The sequence below is a fragment of the Bidens hawaiensis genome, unplaced genomic scaffold, assembly GCF_021521415.1.
Source record: "Bidens hawaiensis isolate Kalapana, Puna unplaced genomic scaffold, B.hawaiensis_p1.1 tig00036852_1, whole genome shotgun sequence".
Taxonomy (NCBI): domain Eukaryota; kingdom Viridiplantae; phylum Streptophyta; class Magnoliopsida; order Asterales; family Asteraceae; genus Bidens; species Bidens hawaiensis.
Window position 1 is genome coordinate 55,369 of NW_027496442.1, and position 27,551 is coordinate 82,919.

The 27,551-nt window shown below is 33.5% G+C and overlaps 2 protein-coding genes and 1 long non-coding RNA gene across 3 annotated transcripts; all 3 read left to right on the forward strand.

The window, feature by feature from the left end:
* The first annotated feature begins 2,275 nt into the window (after window positions 1-2,275).
* LOC143588877 (uncharacterized) lies at window positions 2,276-2,760 on the forward strand. Its single transcript, XR_013145179.1, has 3 exons — window positions 2,276-2,365; window positions 2,457-2,550; window positions 2,632-2,760. It is a non-coding gene; the product is annotated as an uncharacterized LOC143588877 (long non-coding RNA).
* A 4,663-nt stretch (window positions 2,761-7,423) lies between these two features.
* LOC143588878 (profilin) lies at window positions 7,424-10,125 on the forward strand. Its single transcript, XM_077069779.1, has 3 exons — window positions 7,424-7,552; window positions 8,483-8,620; window positions 9,759-10,125. Exons 1-3 carry the CDS (start codon window positions 7,424-7,426, stop codon window positions 9,891-9,893), a joined length of 402 nt encoding a protein of 133 aa, XP_076925894.1. The 3' UTR covers window positions 9,894-10,125.
* Window positions 10,126-12,990: 2,865 nt separating this feature from the next.
* On the forward strand, window positions 12,991-20,671 carry LOC143588879 (profilin-2-like). The gene is made up of 4 exons (XM_077069780.1): window positions 12,991-13,134; window positions 17,421-17,558; window positions 19,244-19,386; window positions 20,536-20,671. The coding sequence occupies exons 1-3, from the start codon at window positions 13,012-13,014 to the stop codon at window positions 19,376-19,378; spliced, it is 396 nt and encodes a 131-aa protein (XP_076925895.1). The 5' UTR covers window positions 12,991-13,011; the 3' UTR covers window positions 19,379-19,386; window positions 20,536-20,671.
* Window positions 20,672-27,551: the final 6,880 nt, after the last annotated feature.

Below are 27,551 nucleotides of genomic sequence, written 5' to 3' on the forward strand. Positions count from 1 at the left end.
TAAATGGTCGAATCTGACGGTTCAGTTCATGCTTCCGTGTGATCCGACTATTTAACTTGTCCGACAAACCCTATATTTTTCAATTCAGGGATTTTTTTATTTTGAGTTCTAGAGTGAAATAAATTGAATACTATGGTTGTGTTCTCCTCGAAAAACTAAGAAATTTGCACTATTGATTTGCTTGATTTTGTAGAGAAATAAGAAAGATGAAGACGGAGGTTGGTTATGGAGATTTAGGGTTTGAGAGATACAATATGAAGAATTCCATCGTACTCACTAAAATTTCGTCGGATCGTACGGTTTTTTAAAAACTCCGTCGGATCCATTAATACGCTGACACGTGGCACGATTTTAAAGGGCAAAAAATTCCGTTGGACGGTGTTAAAATTCCGTCAGATCCAACAGAAAAAATAGGCTATTTTGGGGAATTTCTCATTAAAAAAACGGGTCGGGTATAATTAAGAAACTATCAATTCACACTTTACGCCCTTAGTCCTCGCACTAGCGCTATCCAAATTACTTAACAGTCGACACTCGATCGAAAAATACTCAGAAAATATTCATTCAATTTTAACTCGGTTTGTAAACGAACCATCCGAGCAAGCCTTCGCTCCATTCGATGCTTTACCTAAAACCATCCAAATCTAAGAATAACTTTTATAACCCACTCAATTTAAAAACGGGTCGGGTACAGTCACAAACCAATCTTCCCGTATAATAACAAAATTTACACAAAATAAAAATGCATGCATTCTGATTTCTGAACGTCTTCATAATACGTCATCCTCCTGTTGGAATTAATGTCGTCACCTGCAGAGTACGTAACGTTTTATATTATTATTATTATTATTATTATTATTATTATTATTATTATTATTATATACAGTTTTGATCTATGCAAATTATCTCAACTGTGTTTGTTTATTATCATAGTTTTACGATCGCGTGTCATTTGCGACTCGTATTTGCTAATCCAAGTGTTGTTTTAAGTCATGTTGATGATTAATATGCGTAAATCGATTTGAGTTTGGATTTAGAAGCATTTGTATAGGTTTTTAAAGTGAATTATACCAATAGGAGTGTAGAAACCGAACTTATGGTACGGTTTTTGTTTTGCACATAATAAAACCGAAGCAAACGAACGGAATTTATTTATTTTCAAATTTTTTTAATTATTTTTATTTATTCAAAATATTAACTTTTACATCAAAATAAAAAGCAAGCGAGTAACAAGCTGTGTCGCTAGCCCTTTTGAATAGTAGAAAACAAGTCTTTTGAAAACTACATTTATAAATATTGGGGTCATAAGTCATAACAGACTATGCATGACCTGTCGGCCTCGGTTAAGTAGTTTCACAGCTTCAGGCAAGGAACCAAAAGTATCATAAGCAAATGGTATAAACGCGTATTGGTTGTCAAAACATATGCTTTCTTGTATTTGGTCACTTTGCATAGAGCATCTTTTAAAGCAGCATGACCCACCGTGAAAACACTGCTCCCGAATCCAGGGAAACCCTGTTTTTATTTTTGTTGTTTTAAGTAATTCTTATAAAATTAAATGAATATGTAACTCGAATAATTTAGCCGAAATGTGTATAATCAATTAGTTATTAATTAACAAAATAATTCAAGCCCAAATTCATTATTTTGTGTCAGCTTTTTTTTACCCAAAATTTTCAAGCTTTTTCAAAACCGAAACCAAACAGTTTTCGAAAATTCAAAAAACTAAAGTTTCTGTTTTTGTTTCGGTATTAGCCCAAAACTGATCCAAATTGAACCATGCACACCCCTGTCAATGTGGATATGTGATTGTTAACATTGTTTTTAGGTTATATATTGACATTACATCACTAACTGAATGTGTCATAAGAAGTTTCTGAAACAGTGGGACTATTTCAATTTTTAAATGGCTTAGTTTTGCTATCCAGAAAGGGCTAGCGGTGCAGCTTGCTGCCCGTGGGCCTTCAGTATCGATGTAAACACTACTTTCTAATGATGCATATATTTTTAGTTTTTAAAAGTTAACAAGTTGATATAATATCTATTAATAATTTTTGCAGATGGTACAATTCACTTCCACCTATAAGCAAGGCATATGGGACCTTATGTTTGATGACTACTGCAGCAGTTTCATTGCAGCTACTGCCAATATATTATATTGCATTAATACATAAGGAGGTTTTTTTATCATTTTCAGGTATGACATCTTTTAATAATAATAAAAAAAAAAAGAAGATAGTTAGATGACAATTGTAAGTTTGTCACATGTTTGTTTTAACTTGTTATTTCAGGTGTGGAGACTTCTTACAAACTTCGTATTTCTTGGCCCGTTCTCTATGAATTTCGGGATCCGCTTATTAATGATGTGAGTGATTTAAATAGTTAATGTTTCAGTCATGATATAAGTATTCATGTTTTGAAAATTGGCAAGAATTTTTTTTTTTTTTTTGGTTTAGAGCAAGATACGGAGTTCAACTGGAGAACGGGCCGTTTAACAGGCGAACTGCAGACTTCTTATGGATGATGATATTCGGATCGTTAACGCTTATGGTTTGTGAAAGATGTCATCATGCTGCAACATGTTTATATGTTATGCTTATCTTTTTAAAACAATATTATCTGGTTGTTAAGGTGTTATCCGCCTTACCTTTCGTCGAGTCATACTTTATGGGTGTATCGCTCGTTTTTATGCTCTTGTACATGTGGAGCAGGGAATTTCCAAATGCCAACATCAACATTTACGGGCTCGTGCAACTAAAGATACACCCACCCACCCACGCGTTTTTTTTTTTGTAGATCAACACATATATAACTATGAGGTTACCAAACGGGCGGGTTGGATTATGATCAAAGTGTGTTTGGCTGTACATTGGTAGTTTATAGGATGTGTCGGGTTTATGGGTTGACCCATTAGCGCGTTAAATATGACAACAAAAAACTGTAATATTAGAAGCATAGGCAAATGTCAGAATGTAGCATCAATCGACTCGTATCATCCTTCTGATCAAAAGCCCTAAAAATCATTTTTAAATTTAAAAAAAGGTTAACGCCGTTAAGTTTTTTTAACGGACCACTGAGAGCCAGTTTTTTTTTTAAAGTTGGGACCAGCAGTGGCGATAAACTCAGTTGGGATTATTATCAGCTAATAGCCTTTAGTATGGATTATTAAAATCCAGTAAGCCTTAATCCACGAAGCAGATGCCAATTTTTTGAAGTAAAAAAAAATTACTGTCGACTTTTTTATTTCGTTATAACTTTTACTGTAAAAGGTGAGCTTAGTTTATATATTTTACCGTTATATCCTGTGACGATAAAATATGGCGGGCCCATATATAAGTAAACGGGTTGAAATTGCCGTCTGTAAACGCTCCACACTATTTTGCAGGCATTCTATTTGCCATGGGCCATGCTTGCTATGGATGTGATATTTGGCTCACCACTCGGGCCCGATCTATATGGCATCATAGCGGGCCACCTATACTATTTCTTGACAGTTTTACATCCGCTATCCGGGGGAAAGTTTATGCTGCAAACACCTAAGTTGGTGTATCCTTTTTTATTAGTTCTGCATACCAACTAATAAAAATACTTTTATCAAGTAACGGGTCAAATGGACGGGTCAGGTAACAGGTCAAAATGGCTTCGTTACTTTTATCAAGTAACGGGTCAAATGGACGGGTCAGGTAACAGGTCAAAATGGCTTCGTTTTTTTCCTTTTTTTTTCTTTTTTTTTTCTTTTTTTTTTTTTTGCTTTTTTGTACCGGTTGTGTTAGCTTGAAACATTATTTTTTTCAATAAATGGTAAGATACAATGCCCATAAATTATTAGTCTGCCTAATTGTGTATCAAGTATGATTAAAAAACTAATATTATTTTAACAAAAATAGAATAATTTTGGGAACTTTATACTTTATCTAAAAGCCCATAAATTATTAGTTTGTATCAAATATGATTAAGAAATAATATTATTTTAATGAAAATAATAATATTTATAATAGAATAATTTTGGAGATTTTATGCATTAAGTATACTGGGCCGATTTTTTGACATGTTTCCTTTATAACTATTTTTCGTGTCACTTTCTTTGAAACTTCTTAATTCGAGATTGCATAGGCATAAGATCGTCGCAAAGTATAGGATTGGAGTTCGGAAATATACGCCAATGCGTGAAAGTAGCAACACCAATGGAGCGTTCAGAGGAAGATCTTATCGTGTTGGCGATTAACCTTTTTTTTATGTTACCATAATCACTTTGATCTCTTAGTTTATAAGTCTGCATAATCTCTACATTTGTTTCATTCTGATTTACATATTGGAGTACTCGAGATTGTGGAGTAACACGAGTAGAAAACCGGTCATAGGGTAACGTATGAGTAAAGCAGAAGTCGTTGATCGATTTTTTTATTGTATGTTCAAAATTTGGTTTAAATTTATTTCGAACTTTGTTTCGTGAAACACTGCAACTAAAATAAGAGAATCATTATATGAACATGTTGGTCGTTCGGATTTATAACGTTCAACGCCGTTTATAACTCGTAGCAACATGACTGTTTTATCTAAATTAAGTTCTTCATTAAAAGTTAATAGTTGGACTTGAACTATAGCCGCTGTCAATTTATGACACAAACCTGTTAACACGACACGACACGACACGGGTTTTAACAAGTTTGGGTCTGAGCTTAACAGGTTTCGTGTCATAAACAGGTCGACTTATTTAAGACATGTTAAAATTCGTGTCCTAACAGGTTAAAGACCTGTTAACATGTTAGTAACTTGTGTAGATTTTTAATTTAAAAATAATATATAAATATACACCCCTAGAGTCCTAAACCTAAAGTCATACTTATATACGGCATTTCACTTATGTCTGTTAGGACCCGCTATTATATTTTTAATGGATGTTATGATTTGGTTGTATGGTTTTTTGTTTCAAGTATGTCATGGATTTGTGGTTTTTTGTTTCATATATGTTAAGGATTGTGGTTTTTTGTTTCAAGTATGTCATGGATTTGTGGTTTTTTGTTTCATATATTTTGTAATAACTAAGACTTTTATGCTTGTTTTGAAAATTTTGTTTTCATTACACATGTATTATTTATTGTATGTTTAAACATGTCTCTTAACAGGTCTTAACAGGTTAACCTGTTACTTAACAGGTTAACCTGTTACTATACAGGTTCGTGTTCGTGTTTGGAAAAAATGACACGATTAGTTATCGTGTCGTGTTCGTGTTTAGTACAACAGGTCATCGTGTTTTATCGTGTCGTGTCCGACATGTTATGACAACCCTAAGCCTATAAGTAATACTTAATAGAAATTTAAAAAACTAGATGAAAGGGTAATGGTAATTGCTTATTGATCAATGCCACACAAGTAAAAATGTGATACACTTAAATAGAGGGCAACAAGTGTTATATACGAGTTTTGATCATGTAGAACACACGTAAATATGCATTTTCGCAAGCTAAACGACTAACTAGGGGGGGGGGGCATAGATTCGAGTCAGCATGAGGTGGGCGCTAAACACCGTGCTGAAGGGGTTAATAGGGCATTATGGGGACGGTAAGGGGTTAATGCTGGAAGGGGGCGGTAAGGGTGGTGGTGGCACCCCCGGTGTTAACCCACACCGATTGGCCTAACAATTAAATTTTTCGTCTACTATACTTACGAATTACTGGTCCACGTGGCCACTTTTGTTTGTTTCAACATCTTTTGTTATTTTTAATAACTTTTAAAATATATATTTTTTTAGTTCCAAATATATCGTTACGACATGCTTATTTCCATCTGTCTTTCGATGTAAGTTCCGTTTAGAAAAGAGTTGCACCTTATTATGCATTAATGTACAAGTAATCAACGTTTTTTTTTAGTTTTTTTACTGGGTTTCTTACCATTTGTCTATGCGCAGTGGGCGACAAATTGGATGGTTTTTGGGCGACAAGGGGCTACAACACTGCCCCGGGTGATATTCGAGCGATAAGTTGGGGTGGGGGGCAATATAGATTTGTCGTCGGGCTGTGGGTTGAAAATAATAATAAAATAAGTGGGGGCGATTTTTAGACTACAAACCACTACACCCGTAAAACGAAAATAGTCCATCTGCTGGTGTGATGCCGTGTTTTAACGACTTGGTTATTTTTTTTACAATAGTATTTTACATTTCGGACTAGTTGGTGACTATAAGAGTGATTTGTCTATATTATATTGAAAATAAATTAATACCCAGTATTTAATATTTATAATAAAAAAATACTAAATTCAAAATATAGTAAATTACATTTCTAATCTTTTAAATTTTATAACTTTTTTTGACAACAAAGAGACATCCTTTATATTTTATAAAACTTACTCGTTTAGTCATTTCCATTAATGGGTGTCAAATTTTTTCGTTAAACCCATCGTCATACTATCATGTGCCTTGCACATGATAGTAGTTTAAACTTACCGGAAAAATCCGACTTACGTTAGTGAAAAGGACGAAACAAGCGAGGTTTTTAATACGTAAAGGATGCATCTTGATATTTCTTTAGTTCAAGAACCATTACTTCAAAAAAAAACTAAAAACTTAATAGTCGAAAAGTGTAATAAAACTAATTTACAACTTTTTTCAGCAACCGTTCTTAAACTAAAGAAATATCAAGAGACATCCTTTACGTTTCAAAAACCTTACACGTTGTGTCCTTTCCGTTAACGAGCGTCGGATTTTTCCGTTAAACCCAGTGTCATGTGCCTTGCACATGACAGTAGTTTAATCTTAACAGAAAAATCCAACACCCGTTAGTGAAAAGGACGGAACGAGCAAGGTTTTTAAAACATAAATGATGTCTCTTGATATTTCTTTAGTTTAAGGACGACTATTGAAAAAAAAAGCTATAAAAACATAATAGACGAAAAGTGTAGTAAAACTAATTTACAACTTTTTCCAGTAATCGTTCTTAAACTAAAGAAATATCAAGAAACATCCTTTACGTTTCAAAAACCTTGCTCGTTTCGTCCTTTCCACTAACGGACGTCAGATTTTTCCGTTAAACCCGTAGTCATGTGCCTTGCACATGACAGTAGTTTAACCTTAACGGAAAAATCCAAGACCCGTTAGTGAAAAGGACGAAACGAGCAAGGTTTTTAAAACGTAAAGGATGTCTCTTGATATTTCTTTAGTTTAAGAACGACTAGTTAATAACTTAAAAGGACTAAAAGCATAATATCCTAATTCAAATTAAACTTAATATTCACCGGTCCGGCGATAAGTCCGGCGAGAATGATGGTTAATTGAATGGACGTATGAAGCGGTCGTCGGACACCGTTGCTTTACGAATGATGTTTATTATTTAACCCTAGCGATTAGCACTGTGTATATATATCAATTTGAATTAATTAAACACAGAGAGAGACTAATATTTTATAATAATATTATCGTGTAAAAATGTCGTGGCAAACTTACGTAGATGACCACTTGATGTGTGACATTGAAGGCACTGGTCAGCATCTGACGTCTGCTGCTATTCTTGGTCTTGATGGTACCGTTTGGGCTCAGAGTGCTAAGTTTCCACAGGTTATTATTATTATTATTATTATTATTATTAAGCTTTCACAATTGGTATATTTAGGTTTTGTTAATGGTACCGAACCAATCGGTACATGTACTTATTTTCATGTTTTTCGGTATTGGTGCCATTAGGTTTTGGTATTTTTAATACTGGTACTTTGTTTCCAATATTGATACCATTCGGTCTTGGTAATTTTAATGGTACCGACAGTGACCTAGCACGATCGGTACCATTATCTCATTTTCATGTTTTCGGTGTCGTTATTTTTAATGATAACGGTACCTGTTGAACACAATTGTTACAATGCTTTTATTGGACAAGTGAACGGTTAATGAACATCTAACCGAACAAAATTTTTTGCTCGTGTTGGTTCATTAAGGACATGAATTTGTCCATGAATGGATCACGGGCACAAACAATGTTTTATTCAACATTCATGTTCATATTAATTTTACGTATAAATTAATCACATAATACCCGTGTATATTTTTGTTTTATAGTTATTTCGTTTGCTTGAATCTGTATGATAAGATTACAAAAGTCATTAAAATGTATTTAAAACCTATAATGAACAAACATAGACAAACATTAATGAACATAAACGAACATATTATCGAATTTTCTTGAACACAAATTGAACAAACACGGCCTCTGTTCGTGTTCGTACATTTTTATGTGCGTTTATTAGTAGATTCGTGTATGGCATCGTTTAATGAACGATTCATGAGTCTAATCGCATGATGATAGTTTGCTACGCTTGAGTTTAATGTGTATAATACCTTGATCATTATAACTTAAACATGTTAAATTACAGGATATGATTTTGAGATGTTGCATTCCTAATTAATTTATTTGAATTAAAAAAAACAAAAATTTTCTGTTGGTTATGAAATTCACATTTGTCACTGTTGTTTTTTTTTTCTTTTTTTTTTCAGTTTAAACCTGAGGAAATGAAAGGCATCATCAAAGAATTTGATGAAACCGGTCACCTTGCCCCGACAGGTATGTTCATCGCGGGTGCAAAATATATGGTACTCCAAGGTGAGGCTGGTGCTGTTATCCGTGGAAAGAAGGTAATATTAACTTACACGCGTTCTGGCCAAAACCTGTCATTTGTTAGTTAATAGTTAATATACAGGTCAAAACGCGCCTGGTCGGGTTGGTTCATCTGCTGACAGTTGTTTCTCTAATTTTCTGTTTGACCCGTTTAGACAAAATTAACCCAAATCAACCCGTATATAAGTAACGAGTCGAAACTGCCACTGTACTCAATATCGTTGACCATATGATTTTCGCAGCATGTTATATTGTACATTGTACATTGTACATGCTTTCATTTTTCGCATTGAATATAAACATTCTTTTATACATGTACTGATGTACATATATTACTTGCATACAATAGTAACAAAATGAAAAAAAAAAGTTATAAAATAATAAATAAATAAATAAATAAATAATTCTTGCATACAATAACAAACAGGTATGCAAACAAATCCATTTTTTTTGCTTGTAAATGAGCCAAGCCGGATGGGCTTGGGCTTGAAGTTAAACGAGTTGGTTCGGTTTGACTATTTTATTTTAACGAGTTGAAAAGTTGAGCTTGAGCCAGCTCGATTTCGTAATTTAAGCAACATGTTAAATTATCGTTTAATACAGATAAAAAATAAATAAATAAATAAAACCTCTTATGGACCTAGGGTTGCAAACGAGCCAAGCCGCTTGTGAGCTACTCGAGATCATCTCGCTAAAATCTCAAATCGAGTCGGGCGTATACAAGCTCGAGCTTAAAAACAAGCTTGTTTAATAAACGAGCATGAGCTCGAGCCGGCTTGCAAGCCTATTTTTTATATAATTTTTATTTGATATATTAAACATATATTTCAACAGTTATTATTATATATATATTTAGGATACAAATAAGTAAACAATATATATTTTGTTACACATAATTAAAATATATAAAAATAGTTATAAATATATGTAAAATATATAACTAATAATAAAAATGTCGAGCCCAATCTGAGCTCAAGCTTGAAAAATCACTCACGAACTGAGCTTGACTCGAGCTCGGGCTCAGCTTGTTTACACACACCTAATGTACCGAGTCTATTGTCAAAAATATAGACTCAAAAAGTATGATATGCGATAATGCGACCCCACGTGTCCATTATTATGTGTTACTGAACCGTATTAAATTTGATTTAACAGGGAGCTGGAGGAGTATGCATCAAGAAAACGGGTCAGGCCATGATTATGGGCTTTTATGATGAGCCCGTTGCACCGGGACAATGCAACATGGTTGTCGAGAGGTTGGGCGATTATCTCGTTGACCAGGGGATGTAGAACTCCTCATTATTATTCAATAACACATATGTTTATCTATATTTTCCATTTTCCTACGAGTACATAAACATAATCCATGTGTCGGTTTTGGAGTTTCTATCTCCGGTTTCTTGTTATACGATATTGCATCGACTGCACAAGTTCAATAACTTTTTGATCTATTTGTGTCGTGTTTTTATTGCTTATACTGTTATGTTAACCTTCATATGATTATTTGATGGTAACATTAAGTTAATTAACGCGTGTGTAAATACTCTCGTTTTAGTTGCTAGATTTTGTTATATAGTTTGTTACTTCACTCGAGCCATTTGTGGGTTACTCGAGGTTAGCTTATAAAAGCTCAAATTAAACTGACCTAACGTGTAAGCCCGAGTTGAAGCCTAAAAGCGAGCTGGTTTAATGAATGAGCATGCACCGTCTATACTCACGAGACTTTTTTTTTTGACGGAAACACCAAGTGGCCATTTCGGTACTGACCCAAACTCCTTCCCATATGTGGAACACTACTCCGTCCAACTTAATAAAACATAAACCCTCACCATTATGGCATTATAAATATGACACTTCTTTACAACTTATATAATTAATCTAGAATCTTAAAGCCATTTCTAAAAGGTTATAAATCAGATATCAAAGGGTCTTTGTCCTAATGATAACAAAATGTTGAATAAAACTTTCTCTTTCGATTAAAATTGAGAGTTTCCAAGTCCATCATTTATTAAAAAAAGAGTAATTTTGGTGTAACGTAACTAGGGCCGTCCAAACCGCTCGTCGCTCGAACTTGCTCGCCGCTCGCTCGAAAATTGCTCGAAAAATGCTCGCTCGTTTTTTCGCTCGATTGAAAATGAGCCGCTCTGCTCGGTTCGGTTTGTAAACGAGCCAAGCAACGAGCAAGGGTCTGCTCGGTTCGGTTCGGCTCGAATATTTTTAATTTATTTTATATATAATTATATATGAACAAATATATAAATATATAGATAAAACATATAAGCTTACAATTATTTTTACCCCTTTAAAATTTTCATATTCCATCAATTTTATAGTTTTATTTGTTCGATTCAAGTTTTTAGCATACTAAAAGTTTGTTTACATGATCATTATATCTCACTATAAACTTACTTTTAATAGAAATTTACCATATATTACATGTTTGTCTAAAAACTACTAATTTATTTATAAAATATATATTATTTACAACCTTCAAATTTGTTTCTTATTGAAAATTTTAAATTGAAAACTAAATAAATAATGCTCGAAATCGCTCGATGTTGGATCGAAAAATGCTCGATTCGATTTTGGCTCGTTTCGGTTTTCGCTCGGTTCGAATTTCAGCCGTTCGGTTCGGTTCGGTTGTAAACGAGCCAAGCAACGAGCAGCCCTTCGCTCGGTTCGGCTCGGCTCGTGAACAGCCCTAAACGTAACGTCAAAGAATATCACGTAGTGTTGTCATCTAAAAAAAGAATATTATAAATTAAATAATAGTTAAAATACTTGTAGTAATTGGTTATGTGTATACAAAAATACATGTATTAGTATTTGTATAAGTATGAGTCGATATTTATGATCTCGTTAACGGTGAAATATTTTTCTTTTAATTTGTAAAACCTGAAACCTGGCCCGTTCAATCCGAAACCCAAACAACCCGACGTTATTTGGGTCAATTTCTCTTGAGCTAAAACTCGAGAAAGTTACTCGAAGAACACCCTTAATTTCTTTTTGAACGACGACTATTAGTGTTTAGGCCACCGCACTCCTCACTATTACCCCACTCTGGCTAGACTATGTTGTCTTAACTGGGTTCACGCTGGCTTTTCAAAGTTTGGCTTAGGCGTTCCCAGGGAAACCATACCACCGGCTGCCACTTGATAGCCGTTGTACTAAGAGCAGAACTCGAGTTCTGATGTAACACACGATAGAAAAAAACACGAGTGAGCTCGGAATCCAAACTATCAATCTCACAAGCCTAAATTAACCTTATTAAAAAGGAATATTGTAAAACAAATGCATAGTGGTTTTTATTAATCCCAACTATCACATTTTGATTGCTGTCGGGTCGAACTAGTGAATTGGCTGCTGACGGCCCCAACTTTTAACGTATTTGTTACCAACGATCCACGACTAACAGAATCCTAACACCGTTAGTTGCAGATCGCCGGAAAAAACGGTTTTGGCAGGAAAACTCACAATTTTTTTTCCCGGAAAACACCACCTGAACACCGCCACCCGCCACCAATTGACTCACCACCAACCAACCATCACCACTTGAGCACCACCAACCGATTCCGACGATGGTTCCAGGGTTCCGGCGACCTCAATAATTGGGGTTTTTACTATAAAAGGTTTCTAAAGGTCCAATACAAAGTTACAAAGATGCATGAGATAAAAAAGTTAAGTTTCCGGGGAGAAAATGTGAGTTTCCAGCCAAAACCATTTTTCCGGTGACCTGCAACTAACGACTTTAGGTTTCTGTTAGTCGCGGACCGTTGGGAACAAACATGTTAAAAGTTGGGATCGTCAGCAGGCAATTCGCTAGTTGGAACTAGAGGTGGGCGTATAAACCAGTCAACCGAACCGACCCGAAAATCGAACTGAAACCGAACCGGTTTGAAGCCGTTTATGTCGAAACAAGTTTGGAACTGATTGAAACTGTAGGTTTGGAACCGGTTTGTTATTTTCTCCACCAAAACCGGTTCCAAACTGGTTAACCGAACCGAAACCGGCTAAAACCGGTCAAACCACGAACTGGAAACAATCAAAACCCGAACTGAAAACGATCGTAACATGGTAAGAAACCGGTTTCAACCCGAACCAAAACCGATTATAAATCGGTTTTGACTTTTGTTGACCAAACCGGTTTCAACCCAAACCGGTTTTAAATTTTAAACCAGTTTATGCACCTCTGGTTAGAACCGGCAACGAACAAAAATAATAGTTGAAATAAAAAAAACCAATATATTTAAATTAAATAATTATTAAAATATACTTAAAAACAAAGAATATTATCATCTATCATTAGATTATATTCTCATTTTCTTCCCTCTATCTTCTAAACCAAACAAACCTGAACCAAATTCAACGTCCAGTCATCCACAAGCAAAATAATAATAATAATAATATTATGTCGTGGCAAGCGTACGTGGATGAGCACTTGATGTGCGAGATCGAAGGCAACCACCTCACCTCCGCCGCTATTATCGGTCACGACGGCACCGTGTGGGCTCAGTCAACCAATTTTCCTCAGGTAGTCAACGTTCACTTAACCATTTTTAACCTAATTTTAAGTCCGATTGTTATTCGGATCTGAATCTGATTAGTTTATATTTTTCAATTTTATGACCTGATTTGTGATTCAATTGATCTGTTCAACTCCGATTGTTATTCGGCTGAATATTAATTTATATTTATAAGTTTATTTTTTAACCTGATTTTTCATAGATTTATTTGTTTGGTAGTTGTTGTAATTTGTGCTTTCATTGATTTGTTTTAAGTCCGATTGATGTTGATTAGGCCAAACGTAGTGGGCGACAAATTTGATGGTTTTCGGGAGAAAAAGCAGATGTCGCCCATTCTTCCTTTTCTTTTATTATTATTATTATTATTATTATTATTATTATTATTATTATTATTATTATTATTATTATTATTATTATTATTATTATTATTCAAATGTGTCTTATATATATACACTAGTTTGAGGCCCGTGTATTACATGGGTAATTGTTGAAAGTTTTAAACTTTGACCATTAAGTGAAATACAGTCAACAAATTGATCATATATTGTTATGTTAATACAATTACAATTAAATTAAAATTACAGAAATTACATAACAAATATTACACAAATATGTTACAAACAGGTAAAAACTTCATTTTACACTACATTTGTTGTGATTGTATTAGCAGGTATACATTGTTTATCAAAAATCAAAATTTTTAGTCCATGTCTGCTTGTAACTCTTAATAAAGTAACATATAAGCTTGCTTATAACTTTTGATATAGCTATATATAGTTCTCCGTGTGACAAAAAAGGTTCTCCAATTACATACCAACTCTAGATAAATAATAATATATCCATGATACTAATAAAAAAAATATTCATACACATAAAATATCATAGCTTTTAATCAATTAATATGATGTCATCTGAGAACATCTCCTCATGTTTATATAAAAAAAACATGATTATCCCAAAAACCATATATCTGAACTTTGATGATATAATTATCCTTAGAATCTTTACAATTTAATATTGATTGATTATGATAAATTTGATGTCATTAATATTCTGTGTATGACAAATTTTTAACTGACTTTATACTTTACAATTAAAAATTGTATAATCAAGCAACGTAAAAACCGAAAATTTAAATATAACAAAATGATTTGTTTATTTCATATGAATGTAATTGGCAGGAAAATGAAATATACATACAAACATTAAAACCATGTTCAAATAATAGTGATTTTTATGAGTTAAAAAGAATATTAAAAGATTTAAAGTTGCATAAATGAATTTAGTGATTCTTATTTATAATAGTTGTAAGTAGGGCTGCCACTTTTACCCGTAACATGAAATTCAACCCAAGAAAACCCGTACCTGAACCCAAACTAACCTGACCCAAGAAACTCGAACCCAAGAAAATACTAACCCGAACCTGAACCGAAGTAATTCAGGTTTGTTATTGGGTCCGAATTCTAGGTTTCGGGTCAACCCGAAAACTTTTAGTTTTAAGTTTTAAAATCATATGTATTTTTAGGTATTAAAGGCTAAGCCTTAACCGCTAACATTATCAGAATTTAGTCTAAGTCGATTGTTCTCATTCCACATCTTATTAATCGAATTTTTGTTGTATATTATTTTGAATATAAACCATAATAAAAACTTCAAAATTCACTAATCGTCTCTTGTCAATCCATATGGAGAATACTTATTATATGTAGTAATGGATTTAGTTGGAATAGATCTATAATTTTAATATCATATATTGAAATGACTTAAAAGATAAGGACCATATATGAAAATTGTTTAAAAAAATGTGAGGATGTGTCAAATAGACATCCTCTTGGTGACGTTTGCTGATAGACATCTTCCGACCCGGGTTGGGTCGAATATTCTTGGTGACGTTTATCGGCTTTATTTTATGAAATTGGTCAACATAGTCACAAGTTTACGCGCTCCCGAACCCAAAGACCCGCCATGATCTGATTAAATGTTGCTACCTTTATTTCCTTTTTTTAGTTACACCAAACTCAACTTTCTTAATGTTTCTTTTCATTTAATTATTAGTCCATGTTGAGTTAGTTATTTGCAAGTGTTTTATGTTCTAGTTAATAGTCCCACATAATTAGAGGTCGTGGGTTAGTGGTTAGTAGTTTGAATCTTTTATATCCTATATGTATCCAAATGTTAGAAATGAGAAGGAGAAGTTTACGATTGATTAAAAATATTGTGTGTTAATTTTATCTCATTGGATTTTGAGTAAAATTGATTCTCCAATGCTAGTTCAAGTGTGGCAACTTGAATGGTGATCTTTGGAATCTAATCACAAGTTTACGCCTTTGGTTTAATTCGGTGGTGTGTCTGTATCCGAAAACGAGCCGTTGAACTATCCGTTTTAGTTTCGATTTCAATTTCTATCCGTTACCGGTGATATTGCTATCACCCCACATGGCGCGAAACGCCCCATTCTTTAGCTTCTCCACTACACATAGCCTTAGTATTCGGATCTGAATTTGATCAATTTATTTTGGGAAAAATCCTAAAGTAGCCTTTTTTCTACAATATTCCAAAAATAGTTAACAAAATATGGACTGAGGCGACACATTGGGATAAGATCTGACCAAATTTCTAAACCGATTGTATTTTGACAAGTGTAAGAATTTCTGAAAATCCGACCAAATTTTGAAAATCTTGAGGGACCTGTCTCTATTTTCTCACTAAATAACTATCTCAAAAGCAGTATTCGCGGACAGTTCTTTTTTATATTTCTTAACTTATCTCTCCAAATTCTAAAAACCTTGAAAAATGTTTCTTTAAATTCCGTCTTCCAATACGCATTTGAGGAATTTGTACCAAGGAGACGATATTTTGGTTTTGTTTTTATAAGTTGAAATCTCGTCCACATCGACAAGATTTATTTATAATCCGTCCACACCGAGATAATTATTTAATGAGAAAATATGGACGGGTCCCTTGAGATTTTCAAAAATTTGGTCGGATTTTCAGAAATTTTTAAACTTGTCAAAATACAATTGGTTTAGAAATATGGTCGGATCTTATCCCAATGTGTTGCCACAGTCCATATTTTTTGGGCTATTTTTGGAATATTGGAGCATTTAGGGCTAAAACACATTTTCTCTCTCCAAAAAAGGGCTACTGTGGGAATTTTCCCATTTATATTTATCAATATTTAACTTAGTTTTTTTTTTTTTTACATTTGTTTAACCAGTGAATCTGATAACTCTCAGGATCAGTTATTCAATGTTTGTTTAACCTAATTTTGTTTCGATTTGTTAGATTTGTGATTCAATTGACATGTTAAACCTCGATTGCCGTTGATTAATATTTGATGCTTGACAAGTCTAAACGAGCTTCCCATACAAGGCTCGATCTCGGCCTTGGTAGCCAAACGGGCTTTATTTGAGATTCGGGTTCGGCTCGAGATCGAAAAAGCTTGGATCGCTTCAAGTTTTTTATTGATCCGATCTCGAGTAGGTTGTGGGTGGCTTGGCTCGTTTGCACCCCTACTGCATCTAGTTTTGAGTGTGTTTGGATCTATGCAGTCAATCTTGGTGGTATCTCGGTGATATCTTGGTTATTGTTTCTCATGTGAAATATCGGTCAAAATATCGGTCAGAATATCGGTACCGATAATGTCGGCGTTGTTGACCGATTAAGTCTTAATTTTCAACTTTTAGTGTTTAATGTTGGTGTTTTTAGTCTTAATCAGTTCCTACTTGCTACAGTTGTTAGTGTTTTGTAAGCTGCAAAAGGATAATTTGTTAATAGTAGGAGTGTATACTAAGTTGTTAGCGTTAAAGTGCTACTATATATATTATTTATGCATGATACTAAAGTTACTGAATCCCACCGATATCTCACCGCGATTACCGATATCTCAAATATCGGTTCTCAACCGATATCCGATATTTTTCTGCACTAACTGCTTAGGTTTGGATTGCTTATCTAATTATTTATCTTGTGATTTGTGACTGAATTAAGCATTATTTTTGAATAAGCAGTTTGGGCTTAGATCCCAAACACCCCAAATCTATGATATTAGCTAAATTGGAGTGCTGACATTTGTGTCTTGCTTAACTTAAAAGCTTTTGAGGAAGTATTTCTATTTTCTACATAATCGTCTTATTAAATTATCAGTGACCAAATCACGGAATTTGCCCGTCACGATTGTTCATTGTTAAACTAGTGTTTGAAACTTAAAGATGCAATTTGTAAGCTTATTTATGCTTTTGTTAAAAGTGGCCCTTTGTTGAACTAACTTTGATCGATTTATTTGATGTGGCAGGTAAAACCAGAGGAAATAACCGCCATCATTAATGACTTTGAAAATCCCGGGTCACTGGCTCCAACTGGCTTACACCTTGGTGGAACCAAGTATATGGTGATTCAAGGCGAACCCGGAGCTGTTATTCGAGGCAAAAAGGTAATTACTTGACACTCGTTTTTGCTCAGATAATTGGCATTACCCTTAAAAGAGTCTTTTTTTTTTCTTTTATTACAAACTGATCATGGCTCATAAGGTAATGTAAAAATACTACACAATTTCACAATCAGTATGCCATACATAATGGTTTTTATAAACAAATTGATTATTATTTAAGAATGGACGATAATGTGGTGCTAAGGTGCTGTATATGGTGGTCTATTTAGCATATACATTTCATAACTCGTGTGAAAAAGTTAATTTTGTTGTAGTTTTTAGACGTGCGTCATATATCATGGGATATTTTCATTGTGTTAAACAGTGGTTTAAACTAGTTGTGTTTATTCGTTTTTGACTTATGAGTATATGCGTACTGAAGGTGGCAATTTCGACCCGTTATTTATGAATGGGTCGGATGGATTGAAAGATGCTCGAAGTCTACCCTTTAAATTTTAATATGTACATATATAGTTTTTGTGATCATAATTAACATTTTAATCTCTTATCTCTATCTATATATAAAGCATGAGTTAGGGACCTCTTAAATTTCAAGAGGTACCTAACTTGTTGCTTATTGTACAACATGCTATGCATAGATTTAAGAAATTTTAAGAGTAATGTTGTCTTTATAGCACAACATGTACGGTTACTTTAGTTTCTTACATAATAGTTTCAATTTTAGTTCTCTAACATTAATAAAATTTTGTTAATTTATAGAATAGTTACACATCTACCCCTTATTTAAAACAAACTACCTCCACGACTTTTAAACGTTCATAACTTTTTCACATGTTAATATTTTTTTAAGAAAATTATTCTATAAAAACGAACATTTTATTTTCTTTAATTTGAGTATGATGTTGCTAGAGTTTATTAATTAAAAAAAATTAACATTTACGTCATTACCGGTTTGTAACGACAATGGGTCAGGTTGGGCGATTCGAATCATGGGTCAAAATGAATTAGAGTCGGAACATGTCAATACAAAAGCTGGTTAATTTGGTTCGGGTCAGAATGGGTTCAGGTCGAAAGGGGTCATGTCAAAAGGGTATCGGGTCGAAACGGGTTTCGAGTTAAAACGGTGTCTGGTCCAAATGGGTTTCGGGTCAAAACGGGTTGGTTTGAAAATCGATTTATTTGAAATTGCTGTACATTTTAGGCGTCAGTTCCGTGATGACATTGTTTACGCGTACCATACCCGATAAACACGTGTCCAACACCACGTAACGAGCATTACCCAACCTTGGTAAGCGCCCAACACCACGTAACGCACACGTAATCAACGTGAGTTGCACACATGATGACTGTTAAGCATCTTTAATGCATGTAACATGCATTCAGGTGCTGGTTATGCGTGTTCAGCTGTCAGTTACACAGGTACTGGCTTTGCACGTGTTACGCGTCCAATTTCGAGTTACGAACGCACCGTCATCGGGTTTACGCACGTACTTCGCTGCATAGCGCGGGCACCTGACTAGTTATATATAACAAAGAAAAAAAGATTAAAGTATATGTGGGTCTAACCCGTCTTGTTTCAACTTTCAACCCAGACTCGTTTCCACCCATTACCCAACCCGTTCATCTTGCCACCTTATCACACTTTTACTAACTGTTTATATTGGATAATAGTTTATTCTAATCAATTAATTATGTCGCTATGTTTTGATTTTGTTTGTATTTTAAAGGGAGCTGGAGGCGTTACAGTTAAGAAGACTGGAATGTCTATAATCATCGGCATCTATGACGAACCCATGGCTCCGGGCCAATGCAACATGATTGTTGAAAGGCTTGGTGACTACCTCGTTGATCAGGGTTTTTAATTTGCTTGGTATGTTCCATTTTCTGTTTCTTGATAACTTTTAATGTTTACGTTCAAATGATCGACCATGTTATATAATTTCTTTAACGTGTTAGAAGGGTAAACTAAAAGTATTAGCTTAGAAGTAAATGGGTCGAATGTCTGCGCACAGAGTACCTCTTAAATTATTTTATGATAAAAGGTTATCTTAAATCAATTATTTTGTAATGTATGTAAAACTGATTTTTTGGAATAAATATAATTTTTGTAATCATATCTCACAAGTGTAAGCAGGGCTGTAACGAACCAAACGGACACGGACAAGGCCTTGTTCATGTTTGTTTGTTAAGGAAATAATGTGTTCACGAATGGTTCACTAACACTTACCGAACATTATTTTATGTTTGTGTTCGTTTGTTAAGGAAATGAATGTGTTCATGAACACAAACGAACACAATAAAATCGACAGGGCTTAAGACCGATGTATTCATCAATGCAAATAATAATATATCACAAAGAAGTCGAACGAACACGAACAAGGGCATGTTCTTGTTCGTTCTTTTAACATTAAACGAGCACAAGCACTTAATTGAACAAATATTTATGTTCATGTTTGTTTATTTAAAAAATGAACATTTGTGTTCGTTTGTTTAAATTATAAACGAACATAACTGAACAAAGATAAACAAACATAAATGGACACAAATTAGCCAATATAATACCTTTAAGTAGATGACTCATCCAGATAATATTTAATTATTTTCTATTAATACATAAAATAAATAGACATAAACAGACATTAATAAACGAACATAAACGAACGTTCATGAACATAAATGAACGAACGGAACATGTGTTCATGTTTGTTCGTTGAATTAAACAAACACAAATATTTTGTTCATGCCCGTTCGTTTATTAAATAAATGAACATAAACGAACTTCCCGCCGAACGGTTCACGAACAGTTCACCGAACGTTCGGTTCGCTTACAAGCCTAAATATAACTGTTTACATTAACATTGAAACATTTTGACATATTTGTTTGGGCTCTTAAATATTTCTAGTCTATGGCAAGAATGATCAGTTGTTTGAAACAAACTAAGATCATTTACGGTTGTTGCAATGATTCGATGTGATGATTCGATGCGACTAACGGAGCATAACTTATAAACGTATGCAGGATATTATAAGGTGTGACGGTGTATCAAGATTGATCGAACTTTTGGTGGTGTTACTCATATAATTTAGTGTGCTACTTGTGTTTCTTGAGTTTGATGGATGTTTCAAATGCTTTCATCATCATCATTGTCTTTGTTTGTGTAATTTTTTTTAAAACTTTTTGTTAGCTTATTACCCTATCTTTTCACCATTCCAAGTCGGTTTTTGGCAGTAAAAACACTTTTTTTATCTATTCATTTTCTAACTTGATTTGAGGCGTTGGAGCATGATACGCACCCTCGAGTACCTCGAGATCAATTACCGGTGGTATCTTCGTGCTGATCGGAAAGGTTTGATACCACAGAGACCTTCACGAATGGCACCCTCTACCCTTGTAAACATATAATTATAAAAAAAAATGAAATAATGTGTGAATACCGGTTCTTTTTGGAATGTGTCGCTTGTGTTTGAAACGGTATTAACATGGCGCAAATTTCCTTTCCATTTCTCTCATTTCTTTTAAAAAAAATGATGATTTCCGTTACATATTTTCAAATTATTTATTTTCCCTCGTTAAATGAGATTCGGGCATGAAATCTAAATGCCTGACTAAAGGACCTGTCTGAATGAGTGTTCGTTGGCGAGTTTCCTGAATCCTAAACTCAAAACATTTGAAGGATTGGTAAAAATATGATATTACATCTACCATTTGAATGACTGATGAAAATCTATATACCAACACATGTTTTTTATAGGTTTTAAATTAAAGGGCCAAGTTATTTTACAAATGAAACAAAAATAAGAAATTATGAGAAGAATTTGTTGTCACACAAAAAACTTTAAAAAAAAATAAAAAAAAAATTATATATCAAAATTTACTAAAAAACGAAAAAAGCAAAAAAAAACACCGTCTTTCTCGTTCTGAAAAAAATCACAATAGTGAGTGAAAAAAAGTCGTGTCTTTTTGTTTATCATTGTGTTTTGGGTTTATTTTCGTCATTGATTGTGTCTTTTTTTCTTAACATCATGTCTTTTTTTCTTTATATTGTATTATATTACTCAGCATTGTGCTATATTTTGTTCGGCATTGTGTTATATTTTGCGATCTATTTTGTCTTTTTTTAATTAGAATTCTGTCTTTGTTCATTTTCGTCATTGTGTCTTTGATCTCGGCGTTGTGTCTTTTCATCAATTTTTTTTTATTTTTTGAACGGGAATGATGGCGGAAACATTTTAGTTTTTTAAAATTGTTTCTTTTTATTATTTTTTAAAATTTATTTTTTTAGAGGTTTTTTGTTGCGTAATCACAAATTATTCTTACCCTTTTCATTCTCGTTGTATTTTAACTTTATCCTTAAATTAAAAGTTTAAAACCAAATACATTCATGATGAAAGTTACCAATTATTGTCCCAACATTAAAAAAATGTTTCATCTGTAAACAAATATCCATTAAAAATGTTTGATCTTATCCATGTTTTGTTGTTTAGTCACAACATCACATGCCATCAATCCACAGTTTCAACACAAATCCACAACAAATGCAACACCTCTTATCACAATCTATATCTATACCATAACTAATCATTAATATTATCCCATATATATTCATTCTCTTGAGTAAACATAGCAACCATAACATGAAGAACACAGGCAAAAGCATCAAACACGGCGAAAAACACGGCCAGGAAACCCGAAAGGATCGAAAATCGACTAGTTGGATCAACGGGTCTCCGAAAAAAGGTGGTCATGGTGGCAAGTTCACTTGGTCTGGTGACTCAAACTTTTCTCCAGCCGAATTAGGAGGCTATGATCAAGCTGTTGTTGACGAGGATGTGATCGCGCCAAAGTCCGGTGATATGGAGTAGATCGAATGATAATCGAGTGGTGTTTTGGCGTTATTTGTGATCGGATTTGATGTGAATAGTATGGATGAGAATAAATATAGTCGAGTCCGGTTAAATTAATGTAATTTTTAAATGACTTAGTTTCGCTGGTCTTCTGTTGGCATGCTTATTTCGATGTAAACACTACTCGTTTAAAAAACCAGTTATTTATATTTCCATTGTTAACATTTTGGTATTTAGAATCTATGTGATATTGGTTATGACTGTTTTGAATCCTTTATTTAGTATGGAGATGATTCAAATGGTGTTATGAAAATGATTAAACTAAGATTCTTTGTCTCTTCAAAATAAGATTCAATTTCAATAGATTTTAAATTATTTCAACAAAATATCCAAATTCACAAATATCTTGATAAGACTATTGACAACTTTAAGATCTAAAAACACTAAAAAAAAAACAAACTAAAAATATGGCTAGATGGTCATCACTACATATTTACATATTAAAAACTGAATAAGTGTGTTATAATTATGTGAGCCATAAATTCTAGGGTTGAGTACGCTTCAATTTGGTTATTAGGTGAAACCGAAACCGGAGTCATCAGGTTTTTGAATATACAAACCGACTGTTTTTTTGTTATTTTCAGTTTCAATTCGGTTATAGTCGGGATTTTTTTTTCAATTAAGTGTATACATTGCAAAAAAAAATTTATAATTAAAATGATGATTTTAAGTGTGTAAGAATGTCTCATAGTACCACATATATATCATACTAGTCATGTGCCCAAGTAATGCAGCGGGATACGCACGAACGTTATCGGTGTCAGTACGTTCCTCGCAACAGTACATGCATATCCCGATGATGGTATGTGCTTAACGTGACATTAGACGCGTAACCGGTGTCGGTAAGCGTGTCACACAACGCCTACACGCGAGTAATCCGGTACACATAAACAAGGTCATCCGCGTAACTAGTGCCTGAACGCGCGTAACCGGTGACGAAAATCAAGAAGCAAAGATGAAATGTACAGTAATTTCAAGGAGACCACTTTTTAACCAACCCGTTTTGACGTGAAACCCATTCCAACCCAACATCGTTTTAACCCAAAGCTCGTTTTGACATGACCTCTTCCGACCTGAATCCATCGAAAACTGAACCAGATTAACCATTTTTTTTTGTATTGACATGTTCTTACCTTAATTTGTTATGACCTATGAGCCGAACATGTCATTTTTTTTAAATTGATAACCACGTAACATGTTATTTTTTTTTAAATTAATAAACTATAGCAATATAATACAAGATAATAAAATGCTCATTTTTATGGTGTAATTTAAAAAAATTAACGTGTGAAAAATTTATGGCCATCTAAAAGTCGTGGGGGTAGTTTGTTTAGAATAAGGGGTAAAAGTGTAAGTATTATACAAATTAACAAAAACTAATTGAAGTTGAAGGACAAAAATTGTAATTTACTTTTAACAAAGTTGAAGTTAACCGTTCATCAATATGGCTAAAGACAAAAGCGCCCTTAAAATGTTATAATTTGATGCCTTATGTGTTGTATTTTTTGCATGATTGATGGTACCTCTTAAAATTTAAGAGCTCATTTGAATTTTCTTTATATATAGTATAAATATATATATATATATATATATATATATATATATGGGCCGTTATTGTACAATGTTTTCAGACCTGTCCCGGACGTGGACTCGGACGTCTTACCGGGTCAAAGGTCGGACCAAACCAGGAGGGCGGACCGGTGTGTGACCCAGATGACGTCATATATATATATATATATATATATATATATATATATATACCATTTATGCAAAAACTTATCAATTTATGAAGTAAATGTAAACTATTAAAGTTTGCGGGGTTAGAGTGTTAAAATGGTCAAAGATGTAATTGTTTTCCTTGTAAGTATATGTAACCCTAGTTGTTCACAGCCGCCTCTCCCCCGTGTTCAACATAGACATACACATACACCTCAAACCCGTTCAGATTTGCTTTGATTTTGGTTATAATTAAGGTAAGAACTCGTTCTACATGGCCGATTTGGTCCAATTTTGACCCAATTATAACCTAATTTACACCGACCATGTCGATTTTGGGTCCGATTACCCCGAGTTTGATCGATTTTGACTATCTCCGCCTCTTTCAACCCTGGTCTTGTGTGTTATATGAACCTGGTTAAAGAAAAAACAAAAAGTGTTGGTTCACCTGTCGGCTTACCGGGTCCGGCCCAACCGCCTGCCGCAAACCCGGTTGGTCCAATAGAAAACGGGTGTATACCATGACCCGGACCGGTATCGGTACCGGGTCCAGGTCGGCCAGTCCGGGTTTCAAAACACTAGTTCTAAGTAGTTGTTTTTTGTGTGCAACTTGTTTGTTTATGGCTTTTGTAATATGTTCTTAGGCTGTAGTGTAATTATTTCACGACTAGAGTAATTGTCATAGTGGTTTGTAGTTGTGTATATAGTGTATTTAGTATGTATAAGTAGAGTAATTATTAACATGTGTTCTAAGTAGTTGTTTTTATTGTGCAACTTGTCTGTTTATGGATTTTGTAATATGTTCTTAGGCTGTAGTGTAATTATTTTCACGACTAGAGTAATTGTCATAGTTGTTTGTAGTTGTTGTGTATATAGCGTATTTAGTGTGTATAAGTAGAGTAATTATTAACATGTGTTCTAAGTAATTGTTTCTTGTGTACAACTTGTCTGTTTATGGATTTTGTAATATGTTCTTAGGCTATAGTGTAATTATTTTCATGACTAGAGTAATTGTCAGAGTTGTAGTAGTTGTTGTGTATGTAATGTATTTAGTATGTATAAGTAGAGTAATTATTAACATCTGTATATGATTTTTTTAATATGTCCTTAGGTTGTAGTGTAATTATTTTCACGACTAGAGTAATTGTCATAGTTGTTTGTAGTTGTTGTGTATATAGTGTATTTAGTGTGTATAAGTAGAGTAATTCTTAACATGTGTTCGAAGTAGTTGTTTTTTGTGTGCAACTTGTCTGTTTATGACTTTTGTTATATGTTATTAGGTTGTAGTGTAATTATTTTCACGACTAGAGTAATTGTCATAGTTGTTTGTAGTTGTTGTGTATTTAGTGTATTTCGTATGTATAAGTAAAGTAATTATTAACATGTGTTCTAAGTAGTTGTTTTTTGTGTGTAATTTGTCTATTTGTAATATGATCTTAGGTTGTAGTGTAATTATTTTCACGACTAGAGTAATTGTCATAGTTGTTTGTAGTTGTCGTGTATATAATGTATTTAGTGTGTATAAGTAGAGTAATTATTAACATGTGTTCTAACTAGCTGTTTGTAATGTTAATTTAATAGTGAAAAGAAGAAAGAGTGAAAGAATATCCGTGAAAATGAGTTGTAGATATTCAAATGATGAATCCTCACCTATTGTTTTAGGTGATGATGGAGAAGAAGCTACCGATGGAAAGATTAGAGTGCCAAAAAAGGCTACTGATAAAGAAAAGGAGGCTAAGAAGGATGTAGTGATGAAGAAACAGAAGCAAAAGAAAAATATGGTGAAGAAAGATGTTGGGAAGAAGCAAAAGAAGGATATGGTGAAGAAGGATGTGGGGAAGAAACGGAAGCAGTTGGTTGACTCAGGTGGTGATTTTGAATCACCTAACAAATGGTCTAAGAGAAGGATTCCAAAACAATCCCTAGGAAGCCATTTATGGATTTTGAAAACAAGACACTGAAATTGCGTTGCAACCGGGCAAGTTTATTGATGTAATAAAATCATTATCTGAGAAACAAACTAAAGCAATCAAAGAAATGGGATATGAGAGTATACTATCCTTCAACATAGTTGCTACCCCTACACGTTAAGCGTATTGGCTACTCGTGAATTATGATGAAGATAGAAATGAGCTCAATATAGAAAATCGTATAATCAAAATAACACCTTCACTTGTAAAGGAATGCATGGGGATTTCGATGGGGTCTTTAACAGTTTTTGAACAAAACAAACCGAGAAAAGGTGCTGATGATAAAACGAACGAGTTCAAAAACCAATTTGAAGAAACTAGGATAAGTGTTTATAAAGTGAAAGAGATAGTTGGAAAAACTTCAGAAGGTGGACGACTTTTTAATACAAACTTTCTTGTCATATTTACAACTATGCTAGGAGTAAACCCAGTCTTCAACTGTTAATCAAGGATTCATTAGGTGGATTGAAATGGATTCAGATATATGCAATATGAATTGGTGTGAATACATGATTGAATTATTAAATAGAACAAAAAGAGCATGGAAGGGTGTTAACGATCAATATTGTGGGCCAATATCATTACTACCGGTATGGTATAATACTAGAAGAAACTACTAATATACATAATGTTTATTTTTAATACAAACTTTCTTGTCATAAAAATGTTTATTTATGTATAACAGTTATTGTTTGCAAACGAGTATCAAAAAGGGCACATGATTAAAGTTCAAACACCTGCAATAAAGTATATCACAACAACAACAACGGTGGATGCAATAGAAGAAACACTTTTTAAAGACGAAGGAAAAGACGGAAATGAAGTGGAAAACAGAATGAAGTGCAAAATGAGAATAAAGTGCAAACCGAGAATGAAGTGGAAAATGAGATTGAAGATGGAACTTTTAATGAAAATGAAGGTACGTTATTTGTACATAACTACACTATCATTTAACATGTTAATGAGTGTTGTTTCACTTAATAAACAAAAAGTTACTTAATTTTGTAGTTGATGATTGCCACTCATTAAACCTGAGATTTCAAGTTGGAACAAGCACACAAGAATATGTCGATGGTTGGATTACTACATCAATAGAATTAAAAATAACTGGAATCTCAGCCTACTTGGGCTCAAACTACAGAAATGGGTGCAATCAGAGTTATACAAAAGAAGAAAGGTAATAGTTACACCAACTAATATTATAATTACGAGTGAAAAAATATATTATGATTACATTTAATATTGTAGACATGGATAAATAAACTGAACAAAAATCTTGGAAAATTCAAGAAGATAGTTGGTGATATAAAGGAAATGGTCAAACAAGGAGAAGCTAACTATTTGTGGAAAGATGAGATCAAAGAAATGTGTAACAACCGGAAGAAGCAAATTTTTTGGAAAGAATTTTTCGAAATTGAAAATGTAGAAGATGGAGATATTGGCC

Excerpts from the sequence above, each read along its gene's own strand:
- LOC143588878 (XM_077069779.1), top strand. The coding sequence starts at position 7,424 with ATGTCGTGGCAAACTTACGTAGATGACCACTTGATGTGTGACATTGAA. Across the intron at positions 7,553-8,482 it reads AGAGTGCTAAGTTTCCACAG|TTTAAACCTGAGGAAATGAA; the intron begins GTTATTATTATT and ends TTTTTTTTTCAG. Across the intron at positions 8,621-9,758 it reads CTGTTATCCGTGGAAAGAAG|GGAGCTGGAGGAGTATGCAT; the intron begins GTAATATTAACT and ends TTGATTTAACAG.
- LOC143588879 (XM_077069780.1), top strand. The coding sequence starts at position 13,012 with ATGTCGTGGCAAGCGTACGTGGATGAGCACTTGATGTGCGAGATCGAA. Across the intron at positions 13,135-17,420 it reads AGTCAACCAATTTTCCTCAG|GTAAAACCAGAGGAAATAAC; the intron begins GTAGTCAACGTT and ends TTGATGTGGCAG. Across the intron at positions 17,559-19,243 it reads CTGTTATTCGAGGCAAAAAG|GGAGCTGGAGGCGTTACAGT; the intron begins GTAATTACTTGA and ends TGTATTTTAAAG.